At 34.1% G+C, this 14,529-nt stretch overlaps 1 protein-coding gene across 1 annotated transcript in view; it reads left to right on the forward strand.

Moving 5' to 3' along the window:
• Window positions 1-14,529, forward strand: part of IGF1R (insulin like growth factor 1 receptor) — a 367,206-nt gene that overhangs the window by 322,121 nt on the left and 30,556 nt on the right. Inside the window, exons 11-15 of the mRNA XM_051981024.1 lie at window positions 136-340; window positions 6,480-6,766; window positions 7,856-7,992; window positions 8,436-8,595; window positions 14,058-14,163. Of these exons, the coding sequence (XP_051836984.1) occupies window positions 136-340; window positions 6,480-6,766; window positions 7,856-7,992; window positions 8,436-8,595; window positions 14,058-14,163 (895 nt within the window). The remainder of the gene's footprint in view (window positions 1-135; window positions 341-6,479; window positions 6,767-7,855; window positions 7,993-8,435; window positions 8,596-14,057; window positions 14,164-14,529) is intronic.

Below are 14,529 nucleotides of genomic sequence, written 5' to 3' on the forward strand. Positions count from 1 at the left end.
AGCTAAGTTCTTCAGTTAAGTTGTCAATATTCTTCCCCCATCCCCCATTTGTATAAGGAACTATTTGCATGTTTTTATATTCGTATGTTTTAGACTATTCCATTCATTCTATTTTTATTTCCTTTTTTTTTTAAGACAAAGTTCCGATTAGAAAGTATGCTGATGGCACCATTGATGTTGAAGAGGTTACTGAAAACCCCAAAACTGAAGTCTGTGGTGGGGAGAAAGGACCTTGCTGTGCTTGTCCTAAGACTGAGGCTGAGAAACAAGCAGAGAAAGAAGAAGCCGAATACAGAAAAGTTTTTGAGAATTTTCTGCACAACTCCATCTTTGTACCCAGGTCTGATTCACACTTTCAGTATCTCTCTAGGGACTTCTGATATCCACAGCAATATACTGATTCTTAAGTTATTTGGGAATGGAAGGAATTGGTTATGAAACACAGATATAATGGAGACTGAAGAGTGAAAGCGAGAGAGCGCGAAAAAGAGAGAGAGAGCGAGCGAGAGAGAGAGAGAGAGAGAGAGAGAGAGAGAAAGAAGGAGGGGAGAAGAGAGAGAGAGGGGAGGAGACAGAGAGAGAGAAGGGAGGAGACAGAGAGAGAGAAAGAAAGAGTGCAAAAACTATCCAAAAGACATTCCAGAAAAGAAGGTCGTGGGGGAGAATGAACAGCAAACTGTTTAGTCAAATGGATCTATTGTGAAAACAAATAAGCCCTGCCTATGGGGACATGAATAGAACAAAAGAATGTTGAGTGTAACGATTAAAGTGAATTTCAGAAGTTTGGTAAATGCCAAGAAGGAACCCTTTTCTTTAGACAAACCTGATAAATTAAAGGGTTCACAAACAAAACCATTTCCTTATTACATCGTGATGTTCTGGACACTAGGAATAGGAGTAGGGCAACAACAAAGAGCAGTAGAGTGACCTAGGGATATATGAATAAGGGCTCTATGAAGTTGGGCCACATGCCTGTTTTTTTCTTGGAAGGTTCAGGAGGTTCTTTTTTGGCTTGTTACCTAAGGAGTAAAATATGACCATTCTTCAAAAATTATTATTCCAAGGGTTAGCAAGATGATATAGTGAATAGAGCATTTGCCCTGGAGTCAGGAAGCTCTGAGTTCAAATTTGGCTTCAGATACTTAATTGTGTGACCCTGAGCAAGTCACTTGACCCCAATTGCTTCTCCAAAAACAAAATTGCCATTCCATAAAAAGTAATGGTGTGGGGGGGAGATACCTACTGAATTGCATTAAATTAAAAATCTGTGGTACTTTCTAGTATCGCATCAACATTTGTACACAACTGAATTAATGAACATTCATCAGTACTGGTGATTTTCTCCAATATATCCTGTTCATATTTTGTTTGTACGTAGTTGTTTTTATATTATCTCCCTCATTAGACTGTGAGTACTTCTTTGCTTTATCAGGGGTTAGCAAGATGTCTGAGACATAGGAAACATTTAATAAAGGTTAGTTCATTGTTGACTAACTGACTGACTCTAGATATGTAGGCATTCTCTTTTTTGTCCATTGTAATTCTTTTTTCTTATGCTGTGGCCAGTCCTGATAGGATTTTTTACATTTGAAGAACCCTTTAGTTTAGTGACTGCTCACTTGTGAAACCATTAGTCACTTTCCCTTTGAGGTATCCCAAGCATGTGAAGACTTCCCCTGATGGAATGGACTGATGAGAACAATTTGTTCCAGCGGCCATGAAGGTGACTGAAGCAGGCAGTGTGGAGTGCATAGAGCTTAGACAGACATCAAAGATGCAAGGTCATCTACCATGTCCCAGGCCATCACTGGCTGTCTTTATTTTGCTGTTGAATTTTGATAACTCTGAAAGAGAGAATGAGACTGACTATTTTGTATAACTCTTTTACTTAAATCCAATTCATGTACAAATCAAGCTATCACCCCATGATGTCATCGTCCCCTTAGAAAAAGAAGGATGAACAATGACAACAACAAAATAGATAGAAATTCATTTTAAATAACATTTCTGATATTTGTTTAAGGGGTTGAAAATCAATTTCCCTACATCTTCACAGTTAAAGGTTCTGATAAAGGCCTCATTTCCAAAATATTGAGAGAATTGACTCTAATTTATAAGAAATCAAGCCATTCTCCAATTGATAAATGGTCAAAGAATATGAACAATTTTCAGATGATGAAATTGAAACTATTTCTACTTTGATCAGAGAAATGCAAATTAAGACAACTCTGAAATACCACACACCTATCAGATTGGCTAAGATAACAGGAAAAAATAATTAATGTTGGAGGGGATGCGGGAAAACTGGGATACTGATGCATTGTTGGTGGAGTTGTGAACGAATCTAACCATTCTGGAGAGCAATCTGGAATTATGCCCAAAAAGTTATCAAACTGTGCATACCCTTTGATCCAGCAGTGCTACTTCTGGGCTTATATCCCAAAGAGATACTAAAGAAGGGAAAGGGACCTGTATGTGCCAAAATGTTTGTGGCAGCCCTGTTTGTAGTGGCTAGAAACTGGAAAATGAATGGGTGCCCATCAATTGGAGAATGGTTAGGTAAATTGCGGTATGTGAATGTTATAGAATATTATTGTTCTGTAAGAAATGACCAGCAGGATGAATACAGAGAGGTTTGGAGAGACTTACATGAACTGATGTTAAGTGAAATGAGCAGAACTAGGAGATCGTTTTATACTTCAACAATAATACTGTATGAGGATGTATTCTGATAAGAAGTGGATTTCTTTGACAAAAAGAAGATCTAACTCAGTTTCAGTTGATCAATGATGGACAGAAGCAGCTACACCCAAAGAAAGAACGCTAGGAAATGGAAAAAAAAAAAAAAAAAAAAAAAAAAAAGAAAGAAAATCAGTTTCCCTGTCTCTAAAATGTGGGAATTGGGTCTAAGGGATTTCTAACGTCCTTTTGAACTCTATGATTCTAAAATACCAGCCTTTCTTAAAGACATAAGGAAAATCAAGAATTTCATAATTTCAAAAGTTTGCTATTTCCAAATCAATCTTTTCTATAATTATATCTATCCCCTGGATTCAGAGTATCATCTGGTGCAAAGCTGGTATGTCTGTATCAAAGGACATTTTACAAGTCAATGTAAAGCAGGAATTAATTTGGTGGTTTAATGATCAACAAGGATAAGGATATATTTGTTCTATTCAAAGTTGGAAGGGTACTGTCTAGTATGGATGCCCGAGGGCTTAATATTCTAAGTCCTCACTACCCCAAAAGGGCATTTCTGATGAACCTAGAAGCTCCCTGTAGTCTAAATCTATATCAATATTTCTCTCCCCCCTCACAAATTGTAAATGATGGTAGAGTACAAGGGACAAAGAAAAACTGTGGGTAAGCCTCCTTTATACACTGCCTACGAGAATACTGTATTATAATCTAATTATTTTGTTTAGGTAAAGGTAGGTAGACAAAAAGATATTCTTATATGATGATTTCATCGGTTGTTTTTACCTACCTTCCTAGTCCCTGAGAGCCATAACTCAAGGAGTCTTTCTACTCATTTGTTACACATAAAATAATCAGATTTCCTTTTTTGTACTACAGTGATGCTCAGTTAATATTGTGTGATAAATAGATAAGCAATTCAATCCAGACATTCTCAAACTAAAAAGAAATACAACATTACTTTTTTTTCCCTGTAAGAAATAATGAAGACAGAAATGGGAAGGGAGGAGTGAACAAAATCTGTCTACTTATTTTTTCCCTTGTAATCTTAAGTATGTGCAAGTTGTAACAAAGTTATGGGTATCAGGTGTGGTCCTAAAGACAGAATAAGACTGAATCATAAAGGAGAGCTTTCTGTTTTGCAACTTAAATCATTAAAAATTATTTTAAAGTCTGTCATTCATTCTAAGTACTATTTATTTAGTCTTTGGACTAATAACAGTCAAGTTTGATTTATTATATGAAACATTGTCCAAAGTGTTTTTAAGTAGAATGTTTGTTGTACATTTTTTGAAGTAGGATGCTGACTTTTTGGCAGTAAATGTTTTAAGTTTGCAAATATTCTTTTACAAAGCCCAACATTCTGTTTTATTCTTTGACATCTTGGGTTTTAAAAAGCAAAATCTTTTTCTATGGGGATTTGTCAGGGAGGGTGGAAGGCAGATGACGTTAGTTAATATTTATTGTAGGTTATATTATTTGGATAGGTTTATAAAGACTTTATTTCATGTTGTTCTATTTCTTTCATCTCTGCTGAATTTCTTGAAAGATGTTTTCCTTTTTTTATTGTTTCAACAATCTCTCATCTGTGATAAATAAAAGATACCAGTCTTGTAAATCACTAAACTACTAAGTAACTGTAAGAATTCTGAGTAGCAAGTAAATATGAGATTGTGACATAGTGAGATTTCTCCATGGGATAAACCTAGACATTCTGTTACTTGTAGATGCAAATATTCGTGTGTGGTTTGTTTTTTTTTTTCCAGAGAAGGTAGGTGGCAAACTTTTTGTGTGTGAACCCAGACCTCTTTAGCAGTAACTTTGATTCCTACTAGCCTTCTACCTATTGCTCTGTTTCTGTTTTGTGGGTGTGGATTTTGTTTTGTATCTTGTGGGTGCTTAATAATATTTTGAAAGAAAATACAACATATAAACATAAAGCTTTAACCTTGTGGTTTTATGTCTGTTAGAAATGAAGACATCTGTACTATGACATCATCCTGCCCTGGCCTGTTTCTGATTTTGATGGGGGGCCCAGTGTTTTATTGCAAAAAGGCAGGGAATGAAAACAATATCTACTGTAGAATCAAGTTGAACAGTAGACTAGGAAAGCATTAATGTCCCACCTCCCAGACCCTCTTCCATCTTCATAAATTTTAGTTATTTTTTTCCCTAGAGTCAAATATACGTCAATAAAATGCTAGCCAAATTTAGATAGGATAAACATGTAAATTTTCTGGGATATCCTCCTCTGCATCTGAAAGTTTTCCTGCTTTTTTTTGGTTGTTTTGTATTCCGTATATGAAATTACCCTAGACCAGAAAATAGGTGGATTTCTTGTTTCTCTCCCTTCCCCTAGACCCTACAACCATTTTCTTGGGATCACTAAAAATTATTTTTCAAGTATAATTCATTTTCTTTCTTCTACCCTTACTTATTATTCTTATTATGATGCTGGAAATTGATCAGTAATCACCAACACAGCAGTTTTTTGTCTCAGTGTGCCTTAAGGTTAAGATGAAGATTGCTGCTTCTCTGCTTCTTTTTGTTGTTGTTGTTGTTTAACCCACATATTTTCTGTTTGTTCTTATTTGTTGATATTAATGTTAGGATTCTGGTTTTAGGGGTCAGATGGCTGACTCAGAGAGCTCAGTTTTATATCCCATAAAATCAAAATTAAAAGATATCACATCTTTTAGCTTCTTGTTTCTCAACAACTTTAGTTGCTCTTCCCTTGTATATTTCATAAGAAAAATTTTCTCTTTCTCAGATGCATTTTTTCTATTAATTATTATTACAATGGCACATGTTTTGATTCCAGATTGAGCATTGCTTCTCCCCCCCCAAAAAAAAACTCATCATTGAAGCCAAATAAAGGGTAAAATAAAAGTCCTTGTAACACCCTCTTATCTCCTGATGTTGAACATCTCTAACTCATCTAGGACCAAATCTGTTGTTTTAAGGCTGCCTCTCTCTCTCTTGGCCTTCTAATGAATTTTAATGAGATATAGCTAGTGGGTTTTTAACCTTTAATGCTTAATTGTGTGTTCTGTGAACCAGATGGCAGTATCATTCTAATCAAACATGAAAAGGATTCTACATCCTCAGGTGATGACTTCAGGGCAGGTTTGCCTTTGGGTGTGTTTGAGTAACTCCTGTGGATGTAGTGGAAAGATCCTGAGATTTCCAGGTCTGAAAATTTAAAATCTACACTTAAAAAAAAAAAGGAAGGTTTCCAGATTGTTTTATTGTTTCTTTTTCTATTTGGTAATATAAAGTACTGTTTTTATACTTACCTTTTATTTACCAACCTTGAATTTTCAGTGGCTGTTCTCCATTCCTTACATGTTTTCCTTCTTATCTCAGTTTCTTGACTTTTCTGACTTACTTCAGGTCTAAGCTAAGATCCTACCTACCTTCTGCAAGAAGTTTTTCCTAGTATTCCTTAATGATAATAAGATTCTGTCCACTTTATCCTGTCAGTATCTTGTTTGTATATCATTATTTGCCTATTATTTCTTCCTTTAGACTGGAAGCTTCCTAAATGACAGGGGTAGTTTTTACCTTTTTATTATATCCCTAGCAGTTAGCATAGTTCGTGGTATGTAGCAGGAGCTGAATAAAGGCTTTTTGACTTAATGACTATTCTAAATGAGACACAGATTTTTTTTTCCCTTGTGTATTTGCAGTTTTCCCCACTATGATTCTTGATACTTTACTTACAGGTGTTTCTGCAAACAAAGTGGAAGCTTTTTAAAGCCAGGCTTTTGTTTTCCTTGCAGACCTGAAAGGAGGCGTAGAGATGTCTTTCAAATTGCAAATTCTACGTTGCCCAGTCGGAACAGGAACACTACAATGGCGGATCACTTCACCAATATGTCAGACACAGAAGAAATTGAATCTGAATATCCATTCTTTGAGAGTAGAGTGGATAATAAAGAAAGGACTTTAATTTCTCATCTTAGGCCTTTTACTTTGTATCGAATTGATATTCATAGCTGCAACCATGAAGCTGATACTCTTGGCTGTAGTGCTTCGAACTTTGTCTTTGCCAGGACCATGCCAGCAGGTATGAGCCGATAGAGCAATAACTCTTTTAAATACTGTTATATATTGCTAATTAAAACTAATTAGGAAGCTCCTCTGAATTAATAAGTTTGATTATAGACTATATTTAAAGAATTGGAAGGGATTTTATCTTTTGTTTTTTGTTTTTTTGGTTTATTTTTACCATGACATACCATTTGAAGGAAGCTTGTGAAGTTTATAATTTAACTGAGACACTGCTTTAATGACTGGATAGATAAGAAGAGAGTCATGACTAATCATTTATATATCAAACTACCAATCTAAGCAATACCTGCTATATTTTATAGCTAATTTAATTCATTCTACACATTTTTATAGCCTACTTTTTCCTTCCTTCTTCTAATAGTAAATTCTTGAAGTATAAACTTCAATGTAAATTGAAAAAAATATTTTCTTGTCCCTGTAGCTATCACAGTACCTTTGAAGTAGTGTGTTTAATTATATGATTATTTGATATGTTCAAGACACTGTACCTTGTGTCTATTTACTGCTAAAATGATGGAAAATGGTTCCTTCTTTTCAGTTGGTAAAAATACCCCTATGTAATTTTGTTTACATTATTCATTAGCTTAGGAAGCCTCTTTTTTTTTTTTTTAAATAGTTAATACTAACGTAATCTTCAGCTTGATCCCCTATGAATTCTTGCATAGTCGGTTAATGGAGTCCAAAGGAATGAGGCTTTACTGTTTGTAGTTGCCTTCCCAATTTTTTGCCCTCCAATTAAAACAGCTAATAGAAAAAAAGAGTTTAGTTAGTTATTAGACCTCCCCCCATACCTGCCAAGAGCACAAGATATATTTTAATTGATAAGATTCTTGTGATTAAAGATGGGAGTGTTTTTTGCAGTGGACATTTTCAGTCTATTAGTGCATGTTCAGTTCTAAAAACCATTCATTTCTTAGCAATTCCTGTCATAAGCAATTTAGCTCTCTGGAGAATTCTACATTTCTTTACTGTGCTTTGTAAGCATAGATAATTTATTATTATAATAACTGCTTTATATAAGATGGTATGATTTTTTGTCTTTCATCCTTGATTGACTTTTATCATATGTTGGAAATGTTTTCAGAAGGAGCAGATAATATTCCTGGGCCAGTGCAGTGGGAGCCAAGACCAGATAATACTGTCTACTTGAAGTGGTCAGAACCTGAAAATCCCAATGGATTGATATTAATGTATGAAATAAAGTATGGTCAACAAGTAGAGGTAAGATGTGGAAGGGTTCTGTGTTCTTTTCTTATGGTTGTATCAAATGAATATCATTTAGTATTGAACTCTTTTTTGTTATAAACTTTAAAAAATCACAATCAAGAAAATTTTTAGTGTTACTATATGCCCTACTCTGAACTAAGCAGAAGAAAGGAAGAAATGGTTATGACAAAATTCCTGAATTTAAAAAAAAATTTCATGCCAGAAAATAACTTTGGAATACAGGTAACCAATCTGATAGGTAACCAATTTCTTTGTCTCCCTTTCCCCCTTCTACTGGATATTTGTTCAATGGGAGATGAGAAGTAGGATTGATACATTTACAGAGCTGAAGTCATCAGTGAGATAAAAATCTGAAACAACACATGGCAAAAGAATCACAGACCTTACTTTCACAAAAGTTTGGGGAAAGCTAATACAGACTATTGTGTTTCTTTTAGGATCAGCGGGAATGTGTTTCCAGACAGGAATACAGGAAATTTGGAGGAGCCAGGCTTACACGGCTGAACCCTGGGAACTATTCAGCCCGTGTCCAGGCCACCTCTCTTTCTGGGAATGGATCATGGACTGACCCTGTATTCTTTTATGTCCCAGCCAAACGTAAGGATTATGATAGTATTGTCTTTGTGAACTTCATGGAACATGAGAATTCCTTGGGAATTCCTTGGTAAAGATACTGGAGTGGTTTGCCATTTTCTTCTCCAGTAGATTAAGGCAAATAGGGGTAAAGGGACTTGCCCAGTGTCACACAGTAAGTGTCTTAAGGCTGGATTTAAACTCAGGTTTCCTTCACTGTAGACCCAGTGTTTTATCCCTTGACCTAAAACTGATAACAACCATAGATTTATGTCAACAGCCTGGCTAAAGCTGTACATCAAGTGTTCAACTCTTGTTCTTCTGGTATCCAGGGGGAGGGAGAACTAGGAAGGGGTAGGGGAAAGAAGTGATGCTGAGCACTAACTCTTGAAGACCAGTTTTCTCAGTCAATTTTTTTGAAGTTAGGGTCATATTGAAGGGGTAGGAGAAGCAAATTGCCTCCCAGCTATATGAGTTGCTGATCTCTTCATTAGAACTTAATTTATAAATGAAGCCATTTCACACACACACAAAAATTTTAGGGCTATTATAAATAATATGAAAAGCACTTAGTACTATTATCTGTAGTTAAGTTGGGATATATAATAATGATTGTGATAATGAAATTATATAAAAGACAAATTGCAAATGGAAGAAATATTTTATTCTATATGACTCTGATAATTTTATGATGATAGATACTATGACCAGAAATAATGTGAAAAAAAAACTTAAGCAGTACCCTGCATGAGAGTGATCACATAGTAGGCACTGAATGGGTATATTACTTGAAATAGAGAAATTAACATTTTATTTGGTAAAAATTAGACTCTTCCATTATATTCAGTTTGAATGTATTAGTTGTTTTGTTTTTTTATCTTATTTTGTGTTATATTCAATTGTTATTTGATTTGGGATCCCAATGTTAAATGTTACTTCTTAGAGAAAATAACATTTGGACAGTGTAGAATTATGGTCCTCCAGTTAACTATGATTCCATTTTGTCAATGTAATAGATAAAATTTTATTATTAGAGCCCAAAACTTAAGAAAAGAACTCAAAAGATAATTGTTGCTTTAACTGGCACTAACCTTTATTATCAAAAGAGATAATTTGTCTTTGAAAATAAGGATTCTATCTGTCATAAAAAGAAAAATAAAGTATACTAGGATTGTAAGCTGAAAGTAACAAAATCTTTTTGCACTCATTTTGCTTTCATTTTCAGAACTTTTTCCCCTAAACCTGACACCTAAATCGTCTAATCTAATTTAGCCAATTAAAAGATTCCACCATTAACTGGTCATCAAGTTTTAGTATCCATCACCCCTTATCTTGATCATATAAATTTCCTCATTTTTTTTCTCTCTCTGTCATTTATTATCCACAGAGAAAGCAAATGCCAAAGCTTTCTTGAGAAATGGGAAATTCACGTTCATAGAAAAGTATGTTTTTGTGTATTTGGGCAAAACACATTTGTTATAATATAGAACACTCATTTTGAGCTAGCCCCATTAAGATAAAATGTCACATTATTTTCATGACATAGCTATGTAAATCCCATAAGTATCAGACTTGGATGAGAGAACCAGGAATACCTTCTCTAGTACAAGTGGGTATGTATACTCCAAGGGGAAATCATACATATCTTTTATTATTGGGAAAATTTTTCCTTATGTCAAATGAAAATCTTTGTTATTGAAGTGTAGTGTCATTTCTTCCAGTTAAATCCTCACTGGAGAATGAATTCTTATTGGCAATTCTCCTTATAGAAATCTTCTTTATGAATACTATTAAATTACCCTTCAGTCTTCTTTTATCCAGACTAAATCATCTCAGGTATTTTTTTAGTTTTTGCTCATAGCAGAATGTCTTAGGCCTATTTGTAGATCTTTAATCACTTTGTTATTTTTCCTTTGAACATGTTTTATGTCCTATTGAATTGTAGAACCCAAAAGAACACAGTTCAATCTGACCACTAATATAAGGGATAGGAATGATGTAAAATATCTTCTGAAAAAAAAAAAAAAACTAGGGAAAAACACTCCTAACTCTGATAACTATAAATGACATGAAGATATTTTCAACAATGAGTAAATGGCAGGCTCTTCTGCCTTAGAACTGAATCATACATTAGTAATAATGGATTTTTATTCTGTCTCTCTAACCTGCCTTAAAGCAAAGAATAGAATGATTATAAAGTACTTGGTTAATATTATTATTCTGGCATGATTTAAATCCAGCAAGCAATTATTAAGTCCCTGCATACTATCAAAATCTGAAGGAGAAGAATTGAGACAGTGATCCCTGATGTCACTCAATTTATAGTCCTAATGGAAAGAAGAAGATTACAAAGGGCTAAGTAAGATTTTAAGGAGATAAAAGAAATTTTGACTGATTAGAGAAGATCAGAGAAGACTTCATGGAAGAGTAGGCCTATTCAAGTCAGGTTCAGAGTTTCAACTAACAGGCAGAGCTGGCAACATACTGTTTAAGGAGATCCTAGTCATAGCTGTGGACTAAATTATGGCAAAGAAAGACTGGAAACTGTTATCTGCATATATGGTAGGGACAGTTGGATAGTTTACTTAGAGTGTAGGATGTGGACTGAAGAATAACAAGAGGTAAGGTTGTAAAGAATTACAAAATTAAAAATTTTGAGCAGAGGAGTGACAGTGCATAAGGAGAATGAATAATGAGAATGGTGCATCAGGAAGGGAAATCTTCATTCTGTAAAGGCTGGCTTAGAATATGAATTCTTAACTGGAGTCCATAGAATCCCTAAGTCAGTCAGTAAACATTTACTAAATGTCTACTGTGGGGGTAGCTAAATGGTACCAGGGGATAGAGCATCAATGCTGGAGTCAGAAGACCTGAAATGTAACCTCAGAAACTTGACATTTACTAACTGTGAGACCCTGGGCAAGTCACTTAACCATAACTGCCTCACAAAAATAAAATAATAAATGTCTGTTATGTGCCAGATATGGTGCTAAGTGCTAGGTGTTCAAAGACAGTAAAAACAGTTTCTGCTCTCAGGGAACTCAGTCTAATGATAGGCACAATATACAAACATATATATATAAACACAAGAGATTATTTAAAAAAGGAAGGCACTAGAATCAGAGAGAATGAGGAAAGGCTTCCTGTAGAAGATGGGAGATTATTTGGGGTTTGAAGTATACTAAAGAAATTGAGATAAAAAAAATGGAACCTTCTAGGAATAGGGGTTAGCCTGTGAAAATGAGGGTCCATGTTTAGATTTCATAGGATCTTGGTGAGATAGATAGGAATAGATATTACATCTTTATTTCAATGTAACTGGTTTCCTTTATTATCTGAGATATTTTGTCTTCTGCATTTAAAACCATTATTTTGATAAGGACTCCATAGCTTTCACCAGATTATCAAAGACAACAGACTATCAAAATCAATGATACAAAAAAAGTTTAAGAATCTCTAAATCAAAGGGAGGGGAAATATGAAGGTGGGAAAATCAGTTAGGAGATCATTGTAGTAATTTAGGTCAATTTAAGTTAGTATTGATTTAATCAATGGAAAGGAAGAAATAGCATTTATTAGAGAGGGACTTTTTACACTTTTTCCATTCGCAGCATTTTTCACCTGAGAAATTTTTACTTGACCTCAGGTATGTAGGTATATAAAATAGGTTTATAAATCAAACTTCTACTGATAATAATTTTGTGACCCCTTCATATTCAGTTGTGTGACCCCATATGGGGTTATGACCCATAGTTTAAAAAGCTTTGAATTAAAGAATGAAAATAAATTGTAGTACACAAATATAATACATGATAACACTGGGAAATGAATATGAACTGCTTGTATTTTTGTTTTTCTTCCCGGGTTATTTATACCTTCTGAATTCAATTCTCCCTGTGCAACAAGAAAACTGTTCAATTCTGCACACATATATTGTATCTAGGATATCCTGTAACCCATTTAACATGTAAAGGACTGCTTGCCATCTGGGGGAAGGGGTGGAGGGAGGGAGGGGAAAAATTGGAACAGAATAATGCAAGGGATAATGCTGTAAAAAATTACCCTGGCATGCGTTCTATCAATAAAAAGTTATTAAAAAATAAAAAATAAAAAAAGAAACAGTTCATGTGAAGAATTCTGTAAAGCACGAGATTTATATAAATTAATGCAGAGTGAAATAAGCAAAATTAAAAGAAGTTTCCCTTCCCCAAATGAACACTGAATAAAATGATGAAGCTTGGCCCTATGAACAAGATGAAGAAATGCTCTTCCAGCTTTCTTTCTAAAGTTGGGGAAATTTAGAAATGGAACATTGTTTGTGTTCTCAGACTCAGTTAACTTTTAGTTAGTTTTGCTGAATTTCTTTTTTCCTCATTTAAAAAAAAATCTGATTACAAAAGCTTGCTCACTAAGGGAAGAGGCAGCAATTTTAGAAAAGATGATAAAAAAGAGCAATAAAAAAGTAATATGTTAAAAAAAAAAGAAGGAACATATTTAAAGATTTTGTTAGATGATAAATACATGCTAATTGATTGGAGGAAAAATTTACAAGCTCTCACATATTATTGGATGTAGGAGAAGTAGATGGTAGAGTCAGAGGTGACAGTATGACTTAAAAGTATGAGTGACAGGTTGAATGATGGTACCCCTGACAAAAAATAGAATTCAGAAAAGGGAGACACTTTTGAGAAAAGGAGAAATAGTTTTATTTTAGAAATGTTCATTTAAAAGAAGGAATGTAAAAACAAGCATTTATTGAGTACTTGCAATGTGCCAAGCCATTGTGCTTAATGCTTTGCAAATATTATCACATTTGATCCTTATAAAAACCCTGGGAGATAAATGCCATTATTATCCCCTTTTTACAAACGAGGAAACTGAGACAGTCATAGAGATACAGTGTCTAGAATTGGATTTGAACTCAGGTATTCCTAACTTCAAGACCAGATGCCTTTTCTATTACTGTTTTACATGGCTACCTAAGTATTTAAAATGCAAATACAATACTTTCTAATTCAGATGTTTCACCACTTCAAAATACCTTTTTTAAAAATTTCTTTAAAAGAAAAGATGGGTACAGTCCTCTGAATACTCACTCATAAGATATCTAGGGTTTTTTTGCTTCTGCTTTTTGCTAGAAGATCTTAATATTAAGGGCAGGTAGGTGATACAGTGTAAAGAGCACCAGCCCTGAAGTCAGGAGGATCTGAATTCAAATTTGGTCTCAGACACTTAACACTTCCTATCTGTGTGATCTTGGGCAAGTCAGTCAACTCTAATTGCTTCAGCAAAAAAGGAAGGGGGGTGGGGTGGGTTAATTTGTTTTCTACAATATCTGATTGATTTTCATAGAAGATTTGGGGGGGGATGGATATTGGGGAAGATAGTGGTATCAAAGAAGTTGGACAACTTTTTAAATCCCATTAATTGATTAAAATAAAAACATTTCATGTTATTTACTGTACTTCATTTCTTCATGTCTGCAGCACCAGACTATGAAAATTTCCTTCACTTAATGATCGCTCTCCCCATCGCAGGATTATTTATACTTGGTGGAATACTGATAATGTGGTATGTCTACAATAAAAAAAGGTAAGAACTTCATATTTCTCAAACTGTCATTGAATGTTTGAACATTAAATTAGGAGTCATAGTGATTTGGTTTTATTTATTGAAAAATAAAGACATAAATCAGTCTCATTGAGGACTTTAATTATAGTTCTTACAAAGGGAGAAATATAATTATAGTTCTTACAAAGGGAGAAATAGCATAATTTAGAAAACATGTTCTTCAGTTTACATATTCTTTAAAGAAAAGTAAAATATGAACTTATTGAAATTATTCTTAATTGTTTTATATATGGCTTTAAGTTTTTTTTTTAAATGAGTAAAGTTGTTTCACTTATTGAATTAAGTAACATTCTCAAATGCAAGATATGACCCCTTTTGCCAAATGAT

Source organism: Antechinus flavipes, chromosome 2 (genome assembly GCF_016432865.1).
Source record: "Antechinus flavipes isolate AdamAnt ecotype Samford, QLD, Australia chromosome 2, AdamAnt_v2, whole genome shotgun sequence".
NCBI lineage: Eukaryota > Metazoa > Chordata > Mammalia > Dasyuromorphia > Dasyuridae > Antechinus > Antechinus flavipes.